Source organism: Monodelphis domestica, chromosome 2 (genome assembly GCF_027887165.1).
Source record: "Monodelphis domestica isolate mMonDom1 chromosome 2, mMonDom1.pri, whole genome shotgun sequence".
NCBI classification, from domain to species: domain Eukaryota; kingdom Metazoa; phylum Chordata; class Mammalia; order Didelphimorphia; family Didelphidae; genus Monodelphis; species Monodelphis domestica.
Genome location: NC_077228.1, coordinates 486,070,236 through 486,090,562, shown reverse-complemented (window position 1 = coordinate 486,090,562; position 20,327 = coordinate 486,070,236). Strand labels below are relative to the sequence as shown.

General features: G+C 31.5%; 1 protein-coding gene across 3 annotated transcripts in view; it reads right to left on the bottom strand.

Moving 5' to 3' along the window:
* SYCP1 (synaptonemal complex protein 1) overlaps positions 1 to 20,327 on the bottom strand; it is a 75,546-nt gene that overhangs the window by 20,034 nt on the left and 35,185 nt on the right. For all 3 annotated transcript variants that reach the window (XM_007485237.3, XM_007485233.3, XM_007485236.2), the window contains exons 19-29: positions 17,455 to 17,572; positions 15,664 to 15,734; positions 14,202 to 14,283; positions 13,143 to 13,205; positions 8,974 to 9,036; positions 8,749 to 8,811; positions 7,550 to 7,666; positions 6,567 to 6,677; positions 5,862 to 5,954; positions 4,000 to 4,074; positions 2,167 to 2,226 (exon numbers count right to left, since the gene is read on the bottom strand). In XM_007485237.3, the coding sequence (XP_007485299.2) occupies positions 2,167 to 2,226; positions 4,000 to 4,074; positions 5,862 to 5,954; positions 6,567 to 6,677; positions 7,550 to 7,666; positions 8,749 to 8,811; positions 8,974 to 9,036; positions 13,143 to 13,205; positions 14,202 to 14,283; positions 15,664 to 15,734; positions 17,455 to 17,572 (916 nt within the window). The remainder of the gene's footprint in view (positions 1 to 2,166; positions 2,227 to 3,999; positions 4,075 to 5,861; positions 5,955 to 6,566; positions 6,678 to 7,549; positions 7,667 to 8,748; positions 8,812 to 8,973; positions 9,037 to 13,142; positions 13,206 to 14,201; positions 14,284 to 15,663; positions 15,735 to 17,454; positions 17,573 to 20,327) is intronic.

The window sequence follows — 20,327 nt, the reverse complement described above, 5'->3', positions numbered from 1 at the left end:
AGTGAATATAAAGAGCCACTGGAGTTTATTAAGCAGGAAAATGGCATGGTTCTGTGTTTTAAGTAATATGTGGTAACTAAATGAAGGTTAAACAGGAACCTAATTCTAGGATTATGCTGAAAACAGTTTATCCTTAGAAAATTCAAGCTGAGAAAACAGGTCAGATGCATTTGAATACAACTCATATATGCTCAATCTAAGTTATGTTTCCTAACAATGACTAATAGACATATTTCTCATTTATCGAATATCCCAAGTGGCAAATGTTTTAAAATTTTCAATCAATAAAAAACAGTTTAGGAAATGAAGTTGTACTCAAAGATGTAAATTTCCTTCTTCACTTAAGAGTAAGTATATTAGTCTAATGTTTGCAAAAGCAAAAGACATCATCTACTGTGATTAAAACTCATTATTTAATAAAAACTATTAGAAAGACTAGAAAGTAGTATAGCAGAAACTATTTATAGACCAACATCTCATACCAAATGCCAAGATAAGTTTCAAATGGATACATTATTGAGACAGGAAAGGTAATATTCTAAACAAATTGGAGGAGCAAGGAAGAAATTACCTTTCTCATCTATGAGTAAGTTGACTGTTTATGACCAAATTAGGGATAAAGGGAATCATAGATAATAAAATTGGCAATTTTTATTGCATAAAATTTTAAAATTTTTGTGCAAACAAAACCAACACAACTAAAATTAGGAGGAAAGCAGATATTTTGAAAAAATCTTTCCAAGAAACATGAAGAACTAATTCAAATGTGTAAGAACAAGAGTCATTTCCCAATGAAGTAATCAAAGGATCTGAATGAATAGTATTCAAAGGAAAAAATCCAAGTTGTCAATAGTTACTTCAAATCACATCCAAATAAAAAATAATCAGAAAAAATGCAAATTAAAGCAACTCTGAAGTTCTACCTAACAATTCTCAGATTGACAAAGACAACAAAAAATAAAAATAATAAATGTTAGAGGGTCAATAGGAAAATAAGTACTTTAATATTCTTTAATAATAATACTTTAAAATAAGTACTGCTGGGAAAATGGTCCAGTCATTCAGGAAAGCAGTTTAGGACTATGTCCCCAAATTTATTAAATTATGCATATATTTTGGCCCAGCAATATTAGGTCTATACCACCTTATTTCTCTCCAAAATAGAGAAAAGGACCCATCTATACAAAAATGTGTACAGAAATTATTTTTGTATTGGCAAAAAACTGGAAACTGAAAGTTCCATTTTAATAATAGCTGAACAAATTATGGTATATGAACATAATAGAATATTAATGTGCTAAAGAAATAATAAAATTAAATAATTTCAGAGAAAAGTGGACCTATCTGAACTCAGTGAAGAATACAATAAGAAGAACCAACAGAATAATTTATATAACAATTTTGTAAAGATGAACAACTTTGATGAATAAGAACTTTGATCAATACAATGCTCAATAAGATTCCAGAAAAATGATGAAGCCTGTTATCCTACTCCCAATAAAGATATAGGACCCAGGGTGCCAAATGAGATATATGTCTTTGGACATGGCCAACAGAGAAATAAGTTTTGTTTGACTATGTATTTGTGTTAAAAAGTGTTTCATGTTATTTCCTTATCCTTTTTTTCAATAGGGGTAGGAAAATGAGAAGAAGAAAAAATATATTTTTGTTCATTCAAAAAATAAAAAGTGGGGGCAGCTGGGTAGCTTGGTGAATTGAGAGCCAGGCCTAGAGATGGGAGGTCCTAGGTTCAAATCTGACTTCAGACACATCCTAGCTGTGTGACCTTGGGCAAGTCATTTGACTCCCATTGCCTAGCCCTTACCACTCTTCTGCCTTGGAACCAATACACACTATTGATTCCAAGACAGAAGGTATGAGTTAAAAAAAAAAAACAAGAAAAGTCAATTTAAAAAGTAATAGAGTTTCGCATGACTTTACATGTATAATGGATGTCATATTGCTTGCCTTCTAAATGAGGGAGGAGTTTGTAGGAGAGAGAATTTGGAACTCAATTTTTTTAAAAGAATGCAAAAAATAAATTAAAATTATTTTGAAAAAAGGAATTGTTTCTATTATCTAAAATTTCTAGATATTTTTCCAAAATTAGCCCTCAGAAGATTGGTCTGTTAAGAAAACAATTATGAAAATGAAACAGAATTTTACCTTATCCTTTCTCTCCTTGAGTAAGTCTTTATTCTCTTTTGCTTCTCGTAGAAGTTTTTCCTAATAAAAATATTCAGAATAAAGATTCTCTTTGCAACTTTTCAGTTTAAATTATTCTATTATTACAATTAGTACTACCATAATCAGAGAGCATTTATAAAATATCCTCATGTATATATTATATTAGAAGAGTTAGTTATAACCTCTAGAAGTTTACAATACATTATTTCTTTTCAAAAAGTTGCATATCTCAATAAATGATTCTGAAATTTTGGGAAAATAATCCATATAACAGGCATTACTTTTAAGCTTGGCAGTACTATATAATTATCTATTTTTTTATGTTAAAAGTCAGATCAAGGTAAAGCCCAGCTTTGCTCAACTGTTCTACTAATAGTTTTGGTCTTAATTTCAGTGATGGAATGAAAATTACCAACACATAAAATAAAATTGTTTTTATTTGCTTTTGTTAACAGGATAACACAAATGAAGGGCAGCTAGATTACTCAGGGGATAGAGAGCCAGGCCTAGGGATGAGAGGAACTGGATTCAAATTTGAACTCAGGCATTTCCTAGCTGTGTGACTCTTGGGCAAGTCATTTAATCCCCATTGCCTAGCCCTTACCATTCTTGTGCCTTGGAACCAATACACTATATGGATTCTGAAATGGAAGGTAAGGGTTTTTTAAAACTTCACATAGAATATAATATTGGCTTTAGGTTAAAAGCAACATCCTCGGGGGCAGCTGGGTAGCTCAGTGGATTGAGAGCCAGGCCTAGAGATGGGAAGTCCTAGGTTCAAATCTGGCTCCAGCTACATCCCAGCTGTGTGACCCTGGGCAAGTCACTTGACCCCCATTGCCCAGCCCTTACCACTCTTCTGCCTTCGAGCCAATACACAGTATTGACTCCAAGACAGAAGGTTAGGATTAAAAAAAAAAAAAAGCACCATCCTCCCTGAGAAACAAACTTGGAAAGATGTAGGGAGCTATTCCCATACTCTATTCCAGTGCTAAATATTAATAACAGATAGGAGTGTGCTGGAGTCACATGAGAAAAATATGTTGAAAGTGTGAACATTTATACCTCAGCCAAGCTTGATTCACTGTTTTGCCAATTGTTTGTTAGATTTAAGAAGAGAATGGAGAAAATGCTAATAATGGAGACAAAGTTAAAAGTGTGTCTAGCATAATTTTTCCTCAGATAGATGGTTGTTAAAACATTTTATGAGCACACTGTTGATGATAGACCAAAAGACTTAGGAAAAAACAGTTGGTTGACTAAATTTTCTGTCATCATTTTAGGTAGACCATTCATTTATGGTTTAAATCAGCAGAACTATGACTAGATAACATTACTAGTTATCCTTCTATGCAATCTTTTCTTCCTGAGAATTACATTGTTTTTACTTCAAGTTATATCTCAAGTTTTGTTTGATTCTAAGGACTTAAGAGGCAAAGTAAAAGACCTCAGAATATAGCCATAATAGTCATCCTCTCCATTGTATAAAAGGAACAGTTTATTTTATTTTCATTCTGTTACACAATCATTATCTGGAACACTATTTCTGAAACACGCCCACAATTAGAAACATGCAAATGTACATGCATGCACATGGGTACATATGTACATTCAACATACTTGATAGTTTATAGTCTCCTTTTGATGTGCAAATTATTCAGAAGCTAATATACAATTTCCTCTGCCCCATTTATCTTTGACAGTCATGGTATTTTTTATTTCAGGATAAGTAGTGTCAAAAACAAAATTACATTAAATGCATAGTCTTAAGATTAATCTAAAAATTCTCCCCATGTGATATCATAAACTTACTTTCTCTTCAGTTTCTATTTTAAGTTGAGTCTCAAGAGATGAAAGTTTGCTTTTGAGGCTAGATACCTCAATTTCCTAAAGAAAATAGAGATAAAGATAATTAATGCTTCATCACAATATTAGTTGCCATGCAAGTAAAACCATGCAAATAAATTTCCATTTCACCCAGAAACAAATTCATCTGAAAAACATTAACTTGAAATTCTATATAATCAGGCTGCTAATTTACCATAATTCTGAAATCTCTTGAAGAAATAGTTTTTTGAAAATATCTGTAAAAAATGTATGAGGCCATTAGTAAAAATTCTCTATGCCTTCTTTGGGATAGAAATCTTCCCATGGGATTATTTGCTTTGCTTCTTTTTCCCACTGCTCTATACTATTTACATTTTCTGTTGCTATCCATTTTCTTGCTTACCTTTCTAATCTGCCTCCCAACTATTTATTAGTCTCATGATCCAAATTCCAAAGAACTTTTATTCCTCTTTCTCACCTTTTCTGATGACTGTATCTAAATGTCTATTAAGCATTATTCTTCTGTCATCCTATTCCAACTATTTTACTTTTCATTTTTTGTCTCTATTCTTTTGGGGCATATCTCAGGAATTTCTCTAATACAAGGTAAGACTCAACACTTATAATTTGAAGGACTTAAAAAAATTTTTTGTATCACCCATCTTAGCACAGAGAATGACACAAAGTAATTACTTAATGCTTGTTGACTTATTGATTGATTGAAAACATATCACAAGGCATTAATAACAGAGTATTGAGAAAATAGAGACAGTAGAATTATTTTTACTAGGCATATGGCAGTAAACATAAAGGGAACAAAAATGTGGTGGTGGGTAGAGTGGTAGGAAATTGGAGGGTTGTAGGAATTTGTGGATTTATAGAAAAGAGCCAATAGAGAACAATAAGCAAATTCTAGAGAAGGCAGACAGATAAGAGCTGAGTTGTAAGAGAAATCAGAAGGGATAAAAACTACCAAAAATTGAGTTGAGGGACCTAATGTCAGATGTCCTGAATCTTTCTGAGAAAAAAATATGATATGATAATTTTGCAAATGTCTATAAAAAGAACCATCAGCTGAGGGAAGATGGGATGTTTTTCAGTGTACAAGATCTACAAAAGCTTCTGTGGGGAATTTTAGAGGGAACCTCATGAAATATGAAAGCAATAGTGAGTAACAGTGGAGGCTGGCCCAGTTGAACTTCTATTTTGTAAAAGACTAAATCAGCATGGTTGGTAACTGCTGTTGTAGTTGCCTGTCAAAAAGTTGATGGGAAAATAGAACTTTAGGAATATATTTCCATTTCCTTAAAAAGTTAAATGGATTTTTTGCTAGATATTTTATCAGTACGGGGAATGTCCACTGAAGAAACAATTTTTACCAATTCAGATCTTAAATTGGTTTGGTCTGTAACCTTACCATATTAGTAAGCTGTCTAAGCAATTGAGAAGTAGAGATACACCAAATATTACAAACTCTAATATGTATCAGAGGCAAAACCAGAAACATATCTTCCTGACTCTGAGATCATCTGTATATCACCCATCCTATGCTGATTTTCTTCTTCTCTGTATCTTTACCACCCTAAAACAACTGACAACTCCATAGAACTACTAGGCAATTCAGTAATACTAGCTAAATAAATAAAAACAATAAAGAAGCAGCAAAAACCAAAAACCAAAAAAAAAAAAACCCTTTTATAGGCATGCATGGCTATAGGAAGCCATAATAAGAGAATCATGTAGACTTTAAAAAAGTATAATTTAACTGAATTTAACAAAAATTTTCTCTTTTCAAATGTGTTGACAGAATTAAACATAGTATTTGTCCTATGTTTTAAAGAGCTCACCAAAGATGTTTTTTTCATTGACTGTTCTTGCTCTTTGTTCTTATACAGTCCTAATTCTGAGTCTCTTTCTTCAACTATTTTATCATATTGATCCTATATAAAACAGAAAGTCATAAAATCTTTAAAGATATCAAAATAAAATACATTTTTCTTCTTATAGGACCTTATATACCAAATGGATGCTAACATTTGTAGAACATGTTATTTTAAAATCTCATTGAGATATATATGAATATATGTAAATTGTCTTTAAGTTATATAATTCAGAAAATTCCAGTTTATATGGTTTCCATATTGCCAATCCAAGACATACTGATGAGTAAGTCATGACCTAATCATATTGAAACTTAAAAGAATTAAGGGCAAAAAGTTATTTTTATTTGTGGAACAAAGAACTCTAACAATTAAAAAGTGTGTTCAGAATTCGAACAATATTCATACTGTTGCATATCAGGTTACATTTTTAAGCAAGAATGGGGAAGTTAAACCTAAAAAAACCTTAAGAGTTGTTACAGAAGATCTGAATTAACTTTTTAAAAAAAATGATTGATAGAAAGTATTGCCCAAGTATGAAAGAAAAAATAAGACAACTATTGCATAGACATAATAATTTTCTCTTACAGGTATGCTCACTCTTTTTAATTTTAAACAAGTATGTCAAAAGATAAATTTTAAATCTACATCAACAAAAATTTTTTAAATTACCTTGTGTTTTTCCATAAGTGCTACCATTTCAGTAATTTTATGCTGACATCTTAAATCAATTTCTTTTTGTAGTTTTACAGCTTCATCAGCTATTGTCTTTGCTTTTTCAACCTATCAATGAAAAAGTATAATGAAAATAAAATGCATAATCAATAGATTAATTTTATTTTAACAAATCCACACAATAATATATATGTTCTATTACCTATACCACAAATCTAAACTATAGGCAATTGAAAAGATTAGAAAATTCACTAGCTTTGCACTATTTGCATTTTTATTATGTTGAATCCTTTGCTTGAGCTAATTTTTACTTTCATTAGTTTTATTGAATAAGTAAGCTAGTTTTTACTTTCATTAGTTATTATTACATAAATAAACAATTGTGCAAACATTTCATTATTCCAAATGAACAAGATTCAAAGGTTTATTGACATTTTCTACATCACCTTAAGTTATAGAGTGTATAACGTTTCATAAATGAATTACAAATAGAAATTATTTCGTGAATTTTCTAATGGTCCTTCAGGATACACAATAGCTTTTATTTACTCAATAACCATTAAATATATTATTACATACATAAGTTTAAAATTGGTCTTATTCTTTATATTTTGAATTTACACTGGGTTTTGAGAAAAAACACTCTCACTTGTTATAATAAACTAATCCATTAATTGAACTTTTTTTAAAATTTCATTTGCATAGGTCAATAGTAGGATACTATGAGAATAGCATTTTGGGAAATAAATACACAAAAATTTGGGTATAAACAATAACAACTACACTTTAAATGGCTATAAAATTATCATTTAATAGCCCTAGGGAATTACCTTAAATAAATTTCACACCAAAAGTATAAATAACTTCTTTAATAATTGTTTCTCAAATTTATTAAGAACTTTGAATCCTTTCCTTTTGCAAACAGGAAGAAATTACATTATCTTAAGATATATATTTTTCAAACATTTAGTTTTTCCTACCTCTTTCAAAAGATTTTCTTCCAATATATTTTTGTTGGCAATTTCTTTTTGGTAGTTGTCAGTCATTTCTTCAAATCTTTTGTTAGCATCATCTAGCTCTAATTCTAATTTGTTTATCTTTTAATGAGAAAAAACAGTATTTTCATTGATAAGTGCTCTGCTTTCTTTGGTGATAGTCCACATTTATTTTTTGCTTTTATGAATTTTGCTTTAATATTAACTAATAGATGATTGAAAAGACTTTTCCAGCTTTAATATTTTAAGGAGACTCTATTAGAATTTTCATTCCTCCAAAATAATAGATTTCTCATATCCTGTAATTTAATATCACATAAAAACATATTTTAAAAATGTGTTTATCTGAGCAATTGTTTATTTTCCCCCTTTTTTTAAAATGCACCTATGATGATGGTACCATAGAATTTGTTACTCAATTTCAGCCTAATAGAATTCAAAATTTCACAATTAGAATAAATAACTATTCTAATTTAAAAGGGACTATCAGTGATTTAATGAAAAAGGGAACTCTGGTTTTAATTTGCTATTGCAATAAATATGCATTGTAGTTTATATAATATGCTTTACTGATACAAATTATTTTGTGTACATTATCTCTTTTGACATTCATAATTCTGGCAGGTACTCATTTTACAGGGGAGGAAAATGATCCTCAAAAAAGTTAAGAGGTTTTCCCAAGGCCACACCAAAAAAATGACAAAGTTGAACCAGAACTATAAGCTCAATACTTTCCCATTTATTTGTCAAATTCCAATACCTTGTTCAAATTATGTCAGTCATTTATATAAAACCTTAATATAATAACTATTTTGTTTTCTGAAAGATGTAATACATTACAATTAAAAGAATTCATTTCCTTAGTTCCAAAACATAATCCTCTATGACAAAAGGCAACAATATGCAATGTCGGTCAGATATGTGATTTCATTGATATAGTGAAGTCCCCGTGTAGAAAACTCTTCATTAAAGCAGATTAAGAATCCCCCAGAGCCAAAAGTGTGATGTAGTTATCTGCAATACTACTGATAGAATAAAGCAATTTGTCTGTGGTCAGAAACATAGTACTTGAATGTAGGTTTCTTGATTTCAAAGCTGTTTATGCATTATACCAAATAAATACAAAATGTTTTTTTATTTTACAAGATAAAAATGTTAAAACATAATATGAAAACTCCAAATACCTTTATCTCATAGGCATTCAACTGTTTATTCTCTGCTATACTTTTCTTTTTTAAAGCTTTATTCTGTAAATTGATTTTTAGAAATGAAAAAGTCACAATTGTTATTATTGTTGAACACTGATGTTTTATTTATATAAGAATAATGGGAAATAAGACATTATTGCTTTAAAAATTGCTATTGTCATAATATTTTTTATTTCTAAATTGCCCTTAAACTGGACATACCTCTTGTTGCAGTTCTTCAAAGGATTTGGTTTTATTTTCCATTTGTTTTTTTAAACTGTTAAACTAAAAATAAAAAATATATATTTTGTAGTTATTTCCTACATTTATTGTGAGTCTAGACAATTATCCTATTTTTGGCTTTCATACACAATACTTTGCTCTAAAAAGTCCTTTTAAAAAAAATGCAAACAAGCAAGCTTCATTGCAGGGACATGCTTACAAGGGGGATTGGCAGTTTTTCAAAGCCTTCACTGCTTAAAAGCCCTTCTTAAAGAATCCAGTCAGATAACATGAAAAATTTCAAACATCAGTTTTATAAGTACTATTAACATTTTACTAGGGAGGATGAATGGCTAGAAAGCAATCTATCTATAAAAGATTAGGGACTTCTAGAGTACTTCAGAATTAACAGGGTAATATGGTGATCAAGAAACCTGATGAGATCTCAAGCTGTTGTAAAACAAAGTTTTTTTAGTATGTGGAGGTGATAATCCCTTAGTCAGAATATATTTGGAATACTGTGATCACTTTGGGGCTTCATTATTTTAGGAAGAACATTGTTTAGGTGAAGAGGACCCAGAGAATGGCAATAAAAACAATGAAAGACTAAGTTCTTATTACATGAAGTTCAGGTGAAGGAATAGGAGCTAGTTACTTTGGAGAGCACTTTGGGGCAAAGGGATTATCAGCATAGCAACAGAGTTCAATTATTTCAGAGGTTGTTATATGGAAAAGAATGGAATTTCTTCTGTCTAGCTACAGAAGACAGGTCCAGAAACAACAGGTAGGAGTTCCAAAGAAGAAAATTTATGTTTTATATCAGGAAAAACTTCCTAACAATTAGAATTGTTTTAAAGTAGAACAGGTTACCTTTGAAGTAGATGAACTCCCCCCTCAGAAGATCTCTTCAAGGAAAAGCTAAATGACTTTGGGGATGGTGCATATGAATTTTAAGGAAGTAAAAATGGCACTAAGGAATGCAAAGTTGGGAATTACAGCTGGACTAAATAAATTGTACATAGAAAATATTTATGCTGCAAGTTAAACAATTTTGAGGATTCTGAAGGTTAGATTCTTAAGATATCTGAAAGGGGAGTTGATACCAAATCCTTGGGGGAAATCATGGACTTTTATTATTAGATAAAAAAGCAAATAAGAAAATAATTACTATCATATTTCATATGCCTTATATCCCATTTCTATAATTTTTATAAGAATAATCTATGTAAACATTAAGGGTATCCTTGAGGAAGGTAGGAAAAGGAAACAGATAGACTTTCATATCCTATATTCTACAATAGAGCACATATTTATAGATACAGAGGTTGAGAGATCCTCCTAAATGAGATCCATAATCATGCTAAAGATTTCTGCCTGCCTATCTACACATTAAAACAAAAATGCCTCATTAGCCTATGATATGCAGTTGTAAGATAAACTCTTAGAACTGACCCATTTTAGAGAGTGTACATAGAAAATAAGCAAGACGAGACTAGAGGAGGAGACAGAATTAAAATTCTTCAGTACATTTAATAACTTCAAGCTTCTCCCTAAAACAAAGGCCCATGTTTTCAACATAAATATTTTTTCGAGAGTTTGAGAATGGCTTCAAATCATGAAACTCCACAATTCCTGAAGAATTAAAAATCACTAGTTACACAACCAGAAATGAAAAATAATGAAAAAAACATATAAAAGAAGCATCATAAAGTAGGTTGTCAGAGAGATATATGACAGGAAAAAGAGGTGGGCCCTTCACACGGCAAGAGAAAGGAATCGCTTAATGATATTGCCCATATACTACATTGGCATCCACATAGTATCAAGAGATTGAGAGGAAAACTCAACATATTGTGTAGACCTTTTATGGAAGATTTTGAGAATTAAGACAAGAATTATACAAAGTCAGAAATCATTAATAAATTGCAGTCTCCTCCATCAGTAAAAGCATAGATCCTTTTAAATGCCAATACAGCACTTGAGTCATCACTAAATGTCCATTTAGATTATTCCTCAAGGATCTATTTCTTTTTATGGCATAAATATCCTTGTTGAGGTATTTTATGCCACTTTTCACATGCAATTCACATTCCATTACTGACAATGATACAATTGCTTAAACCTATGATACATGTTTTCATTTCTATTTGATTCATTTTTCAATTTTGATCATTTAGAGAATAACTGTTTAAAAAAAAGAATGCACTTTAAAAAACTACTTGGTTGATTATTGAAAGCAATATACAAATTCCAAAATGTAATCAAGCCTGACTTATTGAATTCTGGGATCAGTTTATTATTTTAATAGTGCTTCTCCAAGATATATATATATATATATATATGTATCACATATATATTTGAATATATATTCAGTATACATATATATATTGTTTAGTCATTTCAGCATGTGTAACTCTTCATGATCCCATCTGGTAAAGACTAGATTGGCTTGCCATTTCCTTCTCCAGATCATTTTACAGATGAGAAAACTGAGGCAAAGAGGATCAAGTCACTTGTCCAGGGACACACAGCTAGTACATATCTGGGGCTAGATATGAACTCACAAAAATGAGTCTACTTGACTCTTAGCCCAGCACTCTATCCAATGCACTACCTAGCTTTTCCATATATTTTATTTGTAATAGGTATGTATTACACACACACACACACACACACACATATATACATATATGTGTATGTATACATACTAATTACTAAGTCAATGAACTGTCTTGTTGCTACAGTATGTGTAATATGTTTTAAATTAATATAACTTTTCTAATATGATTACTTAGGCTGAAAATACAGTAATTACTGTTAATTTCACGAAGGGGAGGTTGAAATATTCTGAGTTTCGTAAAATCAGTACATTTCCCTCAAAAAAAATTGGGGGAATGCTACCATCAATAGGACACTATGCAGACTATGACACTGGTAAAGCCTTTGTCTCCTTGTTTTATACTTCACTTTTTGTTCATAAATTATAGTTTAACAAAGTTATTCTCATAGTCACATAAATCAAAGAATATTGTATTTAAGATTTTTAACATATATGTTAGAGATACAAATAAAGGCTTAAAGATAGCCTTCAAGGTTCTATTTTGTTTTATCTAGGAAAAATGTTTTTAATATATCAACAAACCATAGCCACCTTATATTCTTTTCAACTCAGTTTAATTTGTGACAATGAAGATGTGGACTACTATAGATTATCTGCAAAAGCCTGCCTATTCAACTCTCATGTTTTTCCATGATACCTTCAAAGTATTCTAAGACGTTCATAGATTTTAAAGATATAAAAGTAGTATATGGGTCAGTAATTGTTGATGTCTTGTCACCTTTAAAAAAAAAAGATGAAAATCACATATATGATACTTTTCCATTGTTTGGAGTTTCCTCCCCCCTCTTGAAAAATCAATGAATTTTCAGATGTTTTTAAAATGTTAGAGAAAGACAGACAGAGATGGACACAGAAAGAAAGAGAATAAGCATTTAGTAAATGCTTGCTTAGTGAAATGCACTATGCTAATCACTGGGAATAAAAAGTTAAAGAAAGCATGATAGCTCCTGAGCTCAAGGTACTTAGACCACACAAAAGAGGGTGAATAAAAATGGTGGGGCAAAAGAGAACATGTTGAGAAAGTTGCAGGAAGTTTCTAGGAAACCTCACTCATCACAAGATAGGGCAAACGGTTCACTTATCAAAGCAGAGAGAGCCAGAGGTAGAATTCAAATTTCTAGTATAGTAGAGATCATCTAAGAACAGAGCTATGCAAAGAGACTAAGTTGACATAACTATTTTTTAACACCCATTCTGTGACTTAGAAATTCTGACTAAGCTAAATGAGTTATCCTGTGTTCATTTTTCTTTGATATGAAAATTCATGGAATTGCATTTTTTAATAGCTCAATCTTTTATAGTAAAAAGTCTGCAATGGATTTTCTTTCACAAGAAAGAAACACAAGTTCCTCTGCCTCTGCTTTATTATTTGGTTCAGCAGATTTGAAATATCATATTTTGTTCCATGCAATCATTATCCTTCAAAATATCATTTTTATTTTCAATTATCTTACACAAATATTTAGTGGAATAATCAGTTCTTGGAAAGATTTAAAACCTTAAAAAGACAATAAATTCTACTCTCCAAAATGTATAATTTTGATCATACCTTGTTTTCTAATATCTTTATTTGCTTATCCTTTTTCAAAATTTCATTTTCAATGCTTCTGGCCTGAAAAAAAATGTTTGAAATGTTTTTTAAGTATGAATACACTCATTTTAGTAAAAGGCTTTTTTTTTCTATTTGCAATCTCTGCCTTCCAATTTATATAAAATCAGTCCAATATCATTATACTTTATTTCATCCATTTTCCATTTTATTTCTGTATCCTTCTTAAAAAAGCCTCCCCTCAAGTTTTTTTTTAATATTTATTTGGTAAATTACCTTACTCTTAATTTTATATTATTTTCAATGACCCAGAAGAATTGTGCTCATAAAATCACAAAATATTGTGTAAAAGAAAAACTACTTTCTTATAATTAGGAGAATGAATCTCTTATTAATATATGTTTATAGTATTATTTTGATGTTGCAAAACTGTAATAATAGGATATGGAAAACATACTCTTCTAAGAAGACCTCTAAAGGATAAACTATTTAAGAGAACCTAGAAAGAGTTGCTGAACAGAAATCAAACATTAGGTTCAAAACATGTCAATAGATTTGATGCAGATAAACTGGGACTTAAAGACTGCCTTGAACCTCAGCTAGAAAAGATAAAAGAGAAGAGATAGAAATAACCACTCTAACTTGGATTTGTAAAGAGACCTGCAGGCCACAAAATAATCAACCATAGCTGAGAACTACATGTTTCCAGGGATAATCTTTTGTAATAATATAATTAGTAACCGCAAGTGAAAAAGAAGAAAAATATGTGTTTGCTTGATTCTCTAAGAAAGTCAGGATAAGTTTCCCGACCATCAAAAGGTTCAGATTCCAGTCTTTTCTTAGTTTGAATAAAACCTGTCCTGTCACATAAACTTTCCAGCTTGAATGTTTGCCAGGGAGCAAAGGACTTTTAAGTCCTTAAGACAAATCATGATATTCTTAGTGTAAACTCTTTCTTGAAGTATTAATCATAAATATTATTACTGAAATGGGCCCAATCTGTCATGACATACATAGGCTAGGCAACCAACTGACAAAGGCATTACAAATATAACATACATTTTCTTCACTCTCATTCAATTTACTTTCAACTTCTTCATTTTTCTGTTTTAACTCTTCTTTTACAGCATCCAGTTCATCCCTATAGAAATAAAAAACGAAGGTAACATTGCAATTTGAATTTTCTTTTTATTTTACTATCTTAGGGTCCTTCACTAGGTTTTATTTTGCTTTTTTTTTTATTTTTTGCCTGAACATCAGGCTTGATAAGGAAGTTTACTTACCTATATTTTAAACAAGATTACATTAATTTTTTCTTTACCCAATTCTCAAATTGAAAAGTTTTGTCAAAAAAATTTTTCCATGAAATAAACATTTGTTTCTAGCTAAAGAAATGAACATTATTTTCTCTTTTTATTTTCGTTCATAATCAGTTATTATTTTTAAAACATCATTATATGTCATAATTTCATAGGAATGGATTAGTATTAGTTACTAATGACTTTCAATAAACTTGTCTGTTGAAAGTAATGTTATTGACAGAAAGATGTATTGTTTCAAAATCATGACAAGTTGCATGACAAAGTTGCTTTACCTTATAACCCAACTTTCTCACCCAGTCTCATTTGTAGCCAAAATATTTAATTAACCACTGATTTTCCTTGATATTGGCTGACAAGAATGCTAAATAGGTGAGTTATAACTTAATTAGTCCATGTAATGTATATTTACAAAAAAATAATGCTGGAAGGCCAGCTAAGTAACTCAATGGATAAAGAGCCAGGCCTGGGGACTGGAAGTCCTGGGTAAAAATGTGGCCTCAGACACTTCCTAGCTGTGTGACCCTGGGCAAATCACAACACCAATTGCTTAGCCCTTCGGCTCTTCTGCCTTAGGATAGATGCTTAGTATTGATTCTAAGACAGAAGGTAAGAGTTTTAAAAATAAAATAAAAACAAGCAACAGAGTTTTCATTCCCAATATACTTAAGATATATTGGAAAGTTTTAGGATTTCCACAAGCTTCATTTTGAAAAGGATTAGAATGATGCAGATGCTTTTAAAATAACTTATATGGCTATATGTCTAAGGTCATAATCATTCATGCAAAAAGAACAAATGGCAAATGCATTTATTTGAAGATGTTTCTATGAAAATCAATGGGTTCCTGAATGATAGCAAAGCATAAACTCTCAAAAGTAGGTCCTACTATCTGGAAAGCCTTTGAATACAAGACTAGTGGCTGATGTTAATACAAGAACCAACCTACCTAAGTGGGGCTAATCACTGAAAGATTGGCCACTGGGTGATTTTTTTTTTGGACCATAGAAAATCAATGAATTATCTATGTTAAGGCATGGAGGGGTTATATTTTGCATAGGTGGAGGAAGAACTAATACCAATGAAATATCTCACATAAAACTAATATGAACTAAATGCAATAAACTAACAGAAAACTCACTACATTAAAAGGAAACAATAGCATAATTGGCCCAAAATACTTAGCCACTCATTTTCCTTGCCTCAATAGGTTTTTTGTTTCTTCTAGATTTTCAATTTGCTTCATCATCTTTTCTTCTTGCTTTTTGTTATCCTAAAAAAATAAATAATTGATGTTATCCAGATTATTTCACATATTTAAATACAAAAGTTTAAAGATTAATATTAAAATCACTCTTACTTAGTGCCAAACCCACCAAATTCAAGGTCCATTAATTTTCCTTTTTAACTTTTCCACAATCCTGCTAACCTCCCACACACACACCCCTACTGAAATCTTATCTATCTGTTTAAATACTGCCCATCCCTCAAGATCCAGTTCAAATGCCAATCCAGAACAATTTAGCTGGAAAACAGAAAAGTCAAGAAAAAAAGACAAGACCCCAAAGTCTTGGTCCTGCCAAATTTTCAAGAGTCTCTAATACCCAGGAACTGAATCTGAACTTTATTCTGTAGACCTTCTAAAGATTTTGAGCAGAAAAAAGAAGGAAACAGGAGTATGAAGACTAGTTAGGAGGCAATTGCAATAGTCTCAGTGGTTGATAATGAAGGCTTGAACTAGAACTGTTACAATACAAATTGTGAGGTAGGGACAGCTAGGTGGCTCAGTGGATAGTGACTTAGATCTGAAAACAGAAAGTCCTGGGTTCAAAACTGACCCCAGATATTTCCTAGCCTTGAGACCCTGGGCAAGTCTCTTAATCCCCATTGCCTAGACTTTACTACTCTTCTGCCTTGGAACTGATGTTTAGTAATGATTCTATGAGAGAATGAGAAAGGAAGGAAGGAAAGGAGGGAGGGAGGGAGGAAACTATTTTGTAGTATCAAAAAAAACAGTCTCTGAAGAGCAGTTAGGTAACAATGGAGAGAAAACCAGGCCGGGAATCTGGAGGCCCTAGGTTCAAATTTGACTTCGGATACTTCCTAGCTGTGTGACCCTGGGCAAGTAACTTAATCCCAACAGCCTAGCCCTTACTGCTCTTCTGCCTTGGACTGATATTTGGTATGTATTATAAGATGGAAGGTAAGGGTTAAAACAACAACAACAGTCTCTGCCCTCAAGAAACTTACATTTTATTGGGGAGAAACAACATGTATACAGATAAGTAAATACAAATTAATATTCAAAATAATTTTCATGGGAGAGGGCATGAACAATTGGAGATAAACAAGATAAACAGACCACATAGGAAGTGGTACTTGAGCTGAGATATGAAGATGTAAATGAAGGAACTGCAGGCATAATGCTTTTTATGCAGAGGCACAGAAATAGAAGATTGTCATACACTGCAAACATCAAATAAGCCATTGAGTATGAATATGAACAGTATATGAATGAACGTAATGTGCAATAAGTATAGAGACATAGGCTAGAGCCAGATGAAGGCTTTTAAATGTCCTTTAAGTACTTAGATCTGTTTCAGAGGTTTTCATGCTACTGAAGCTTGATCTTTTTTTTAACCTTTACCTTCCATCTTGGAATCAATTCCAAGGCAGAAGAGTGGTAAGGGCTAGGCAATGGGGGTTAAGTGACTTGCCCAGGTTCACACAGCTAGGAAGTGTCTGGAGTCAGATTTGAACCTAGGAATTTCTGTCTTTAGGCCTGGCTCTCAATCCACTGAGCCACCCACTTGTCCCCAGATCTTTGGTATATTGATATAAAATTAAATTTATGGTTTATCTGTAAATTTCACCCATCCTTTTTGTCTATTATCACTGCCAATGCAAAAAGAATCAATTTTAGAAGCAGAAGTCTTAAGAGATTGTCTATTACAACTAAAATGAGAAAAAGTTACTAATATATATCAACTTACATTAATATCTTTTTGCAATTTCTTGGATTCTTGGATTGTAGTTATCCTTTCTTGTGCTATTTGTTTGTTTTCTAATGAAATCTTATTGAAATTCACAGTTAATTCAAAACTTTTTAACCTATTAAAACATGAAACATTAAATATTTTATTTATTTTTCCCACAATTTCATTCCTCCCCCTTTTGCACAATTGAAAGAACTAAATAAAGCTTTGTCTCCCATGCATTTCCCCCCCCAAAAGTCTATTTTGCATTTATTTTAAAAAATTTTTTTCTTGATTATATATAAACAAAACTTTTTACATGTTTTTTAAACATTTTTAGTTCTAAATTCTCTTGCTCTCTCTTTGTCAGAGCAAACAATTTGATATGGATTATATGTGTACAGTCATGCATTAACCACATTGTAAAAGAAAACATAGACCAAAAAAATAAGAATAATGTATTTCTGAGAAAAGCTAAGTCATTCACAGTTGATCATTGTACAATATTGCTGTTTCTGTTGCATCAGTTCAGGTAAGTTTTCCCAGGTTTTTCTAAAATCATCTTCCTCATAATTTCTTAAAGCATAATAGTATCCTCAAATTGATGGACATTTCTTCAGTTTCTAATTTTTTTGCCACCACAAAAAAGAGCTTCTTTAACATTTTTGCACATATAGGTTATTTTCCTTGTTCTTTGACCTCTTTGAGATAAAGATCTAGTGGTGGTATTGCTAGGTAAAGAATATGCAGTTCCAAATTATTCTCCAGAATGGTTGGATCAGTTCACAATTCCACCAAAAGTGCATTAACGTTTCTACTTTTCCACATCCCCTCCAATATTTGTCATTTTCCTTTTCTGTCATATTAGCCTTTCTATTAGCTATGACATGGTATATCAGTTAATTTTAACTTTTAATTCTCTAATTAATAGAGTTTTAGGAGCATTTTTATATGCCTAGAGCTAATTTTGATTTCTTCTGAAAACTGCCTATTCATATCCTTTGACCATTTATCAATTAAAGAATGACTTGTATTCTTATTTAGTTGACTCCATACTCTCTATATTTGAGAAATGAGACGTTTATCAGAGATGTATATATAAATATTTTTCCCTTGTTCCTGCATTTCCTTCTAATCGTGGCTGAATTGGTTTTGTAGTGCAAAACCTTTTTTAATTCATGTAATTAAACTATCTACCTTATACCCTATAATACTCTATCTCTTGTTTGGTCATAAAGTTCTTCCCTTATCCATAAATCTAACCAATAAAATTTTCCATGTTCTCCTAATTTTCTTATATAACCCTTTATGTCTAAATCATGTACCCATTTTGACCCTAATTCTGTATAGAATTTCATTTCGGCCAAATTACTTTCCAGTTTTTCCAGTAATTTTTGTCAAATAATGATTTCTTCTCTCAAAATATAGTGGATTTATCAAACACTAGACCACAACAGTCATTTACTATTGTGTATTATGTTCCTAATGTATTCCACTAATACATTGCTATGGTTGGGAGCATATACCCAATACAGCCAATACCAGATGGTCTTGATGATTACTGCTTTCTGGTACTTTTTTTTTAATCTTGAGAAAATTCTATTTAATTAGTTAATTTAGAATATTTTTCCATGGTTACAAGATTCATGTCCCCCCCCCCCAATCCCCTCTTGTAACTGACAGAGCAAGGGAAAAGAAAAGATGGAATGAAATAGGGTCATGGGCAAATGACCCTATTTCATTCCATCTTTTCTTTTCCCTTGCTCTATCAGTTATCCTCTCTCTCATTTATCCTTGATACTTCCCTCTACTGGCTCTTGTCCTTTAATCTTATACATATTTTCAGTTCTCCCTATACTAAAAGCATCCTTGACCCACAAGAAGTTTCCATCTCTCAATGACTGGGAAAATGTGGGAGAATGGATTACTTGATTCATTTCTTGTTTACATTTCTTTTATATTCTAATGATTCCATACATACTCTGGACAAGTTATTTAACTTTCTGCCTCAGTTTCTACAACTGTAAAATAAAATAATATTGATAAGGTATTTTCACAGTGCCTAGCACATAGTATTTAAAAGAGACTTATTTCCTTCACTCCTTATCAACAAAGTCAATATTTTCCAGTCTTCTTCTTTGACCTATAAGTAATTTTTATATTGTTGATTTACTCCTTCTCTCAACCTTATTCTAATTAACAAACCTACCATCCACCCAGTACCACCAGGGTTGGAACCCTGGAGTTGTCTTTGACACTTCACTCTCTTTTACCCTCCCACAATAGGTTGCCAAGTCCCATGGTCTCCACTTATGCTGTACCTCTTAAATATGTTCCTTCCTCTCTATTCTCACTTTTATTATTCTAGTTCATAAGAACCCAGGATAATATATTAAGAGTTTAAAGGAACCTTAGAGATTATATATTCTACTTCTCTTCTTTATAGATGAGGAAACTGAGGAGCAGAAAAGATAATTAAGTAGCTTACCCAAGTTTATGTAAGTATTAAACAGTAGATCCAAGATGCAAAACTATATCCTTTGATTCCAAATCATTATATTTGAATTCTCATCACTTCTCAAATGAATGATTTTATTAGCTTCCTATCTGGCATTCCTTCTACCAATCTCATGCAGGTGAATTGTACTATGGATAATACTTGATCCTTCCTCCTCCCCTCCCTTATGGGAGGAGCAGAACTGAAGCTCCCTTAGGCCTCATTAGTTTCCACCCTCCTCCCCTTCCTTTCTTACATTAGGAGCTGGATATTTTTGTTGGACCCTGTGAAGCATCACATAAAAAAGTCTATTAGTGATGGGAGAAGCAGCCAGGTTTATATGTTGTAGGCTAGATGTGAATTTAGGGCACTTATCTCTTATATTGAAGGAAAT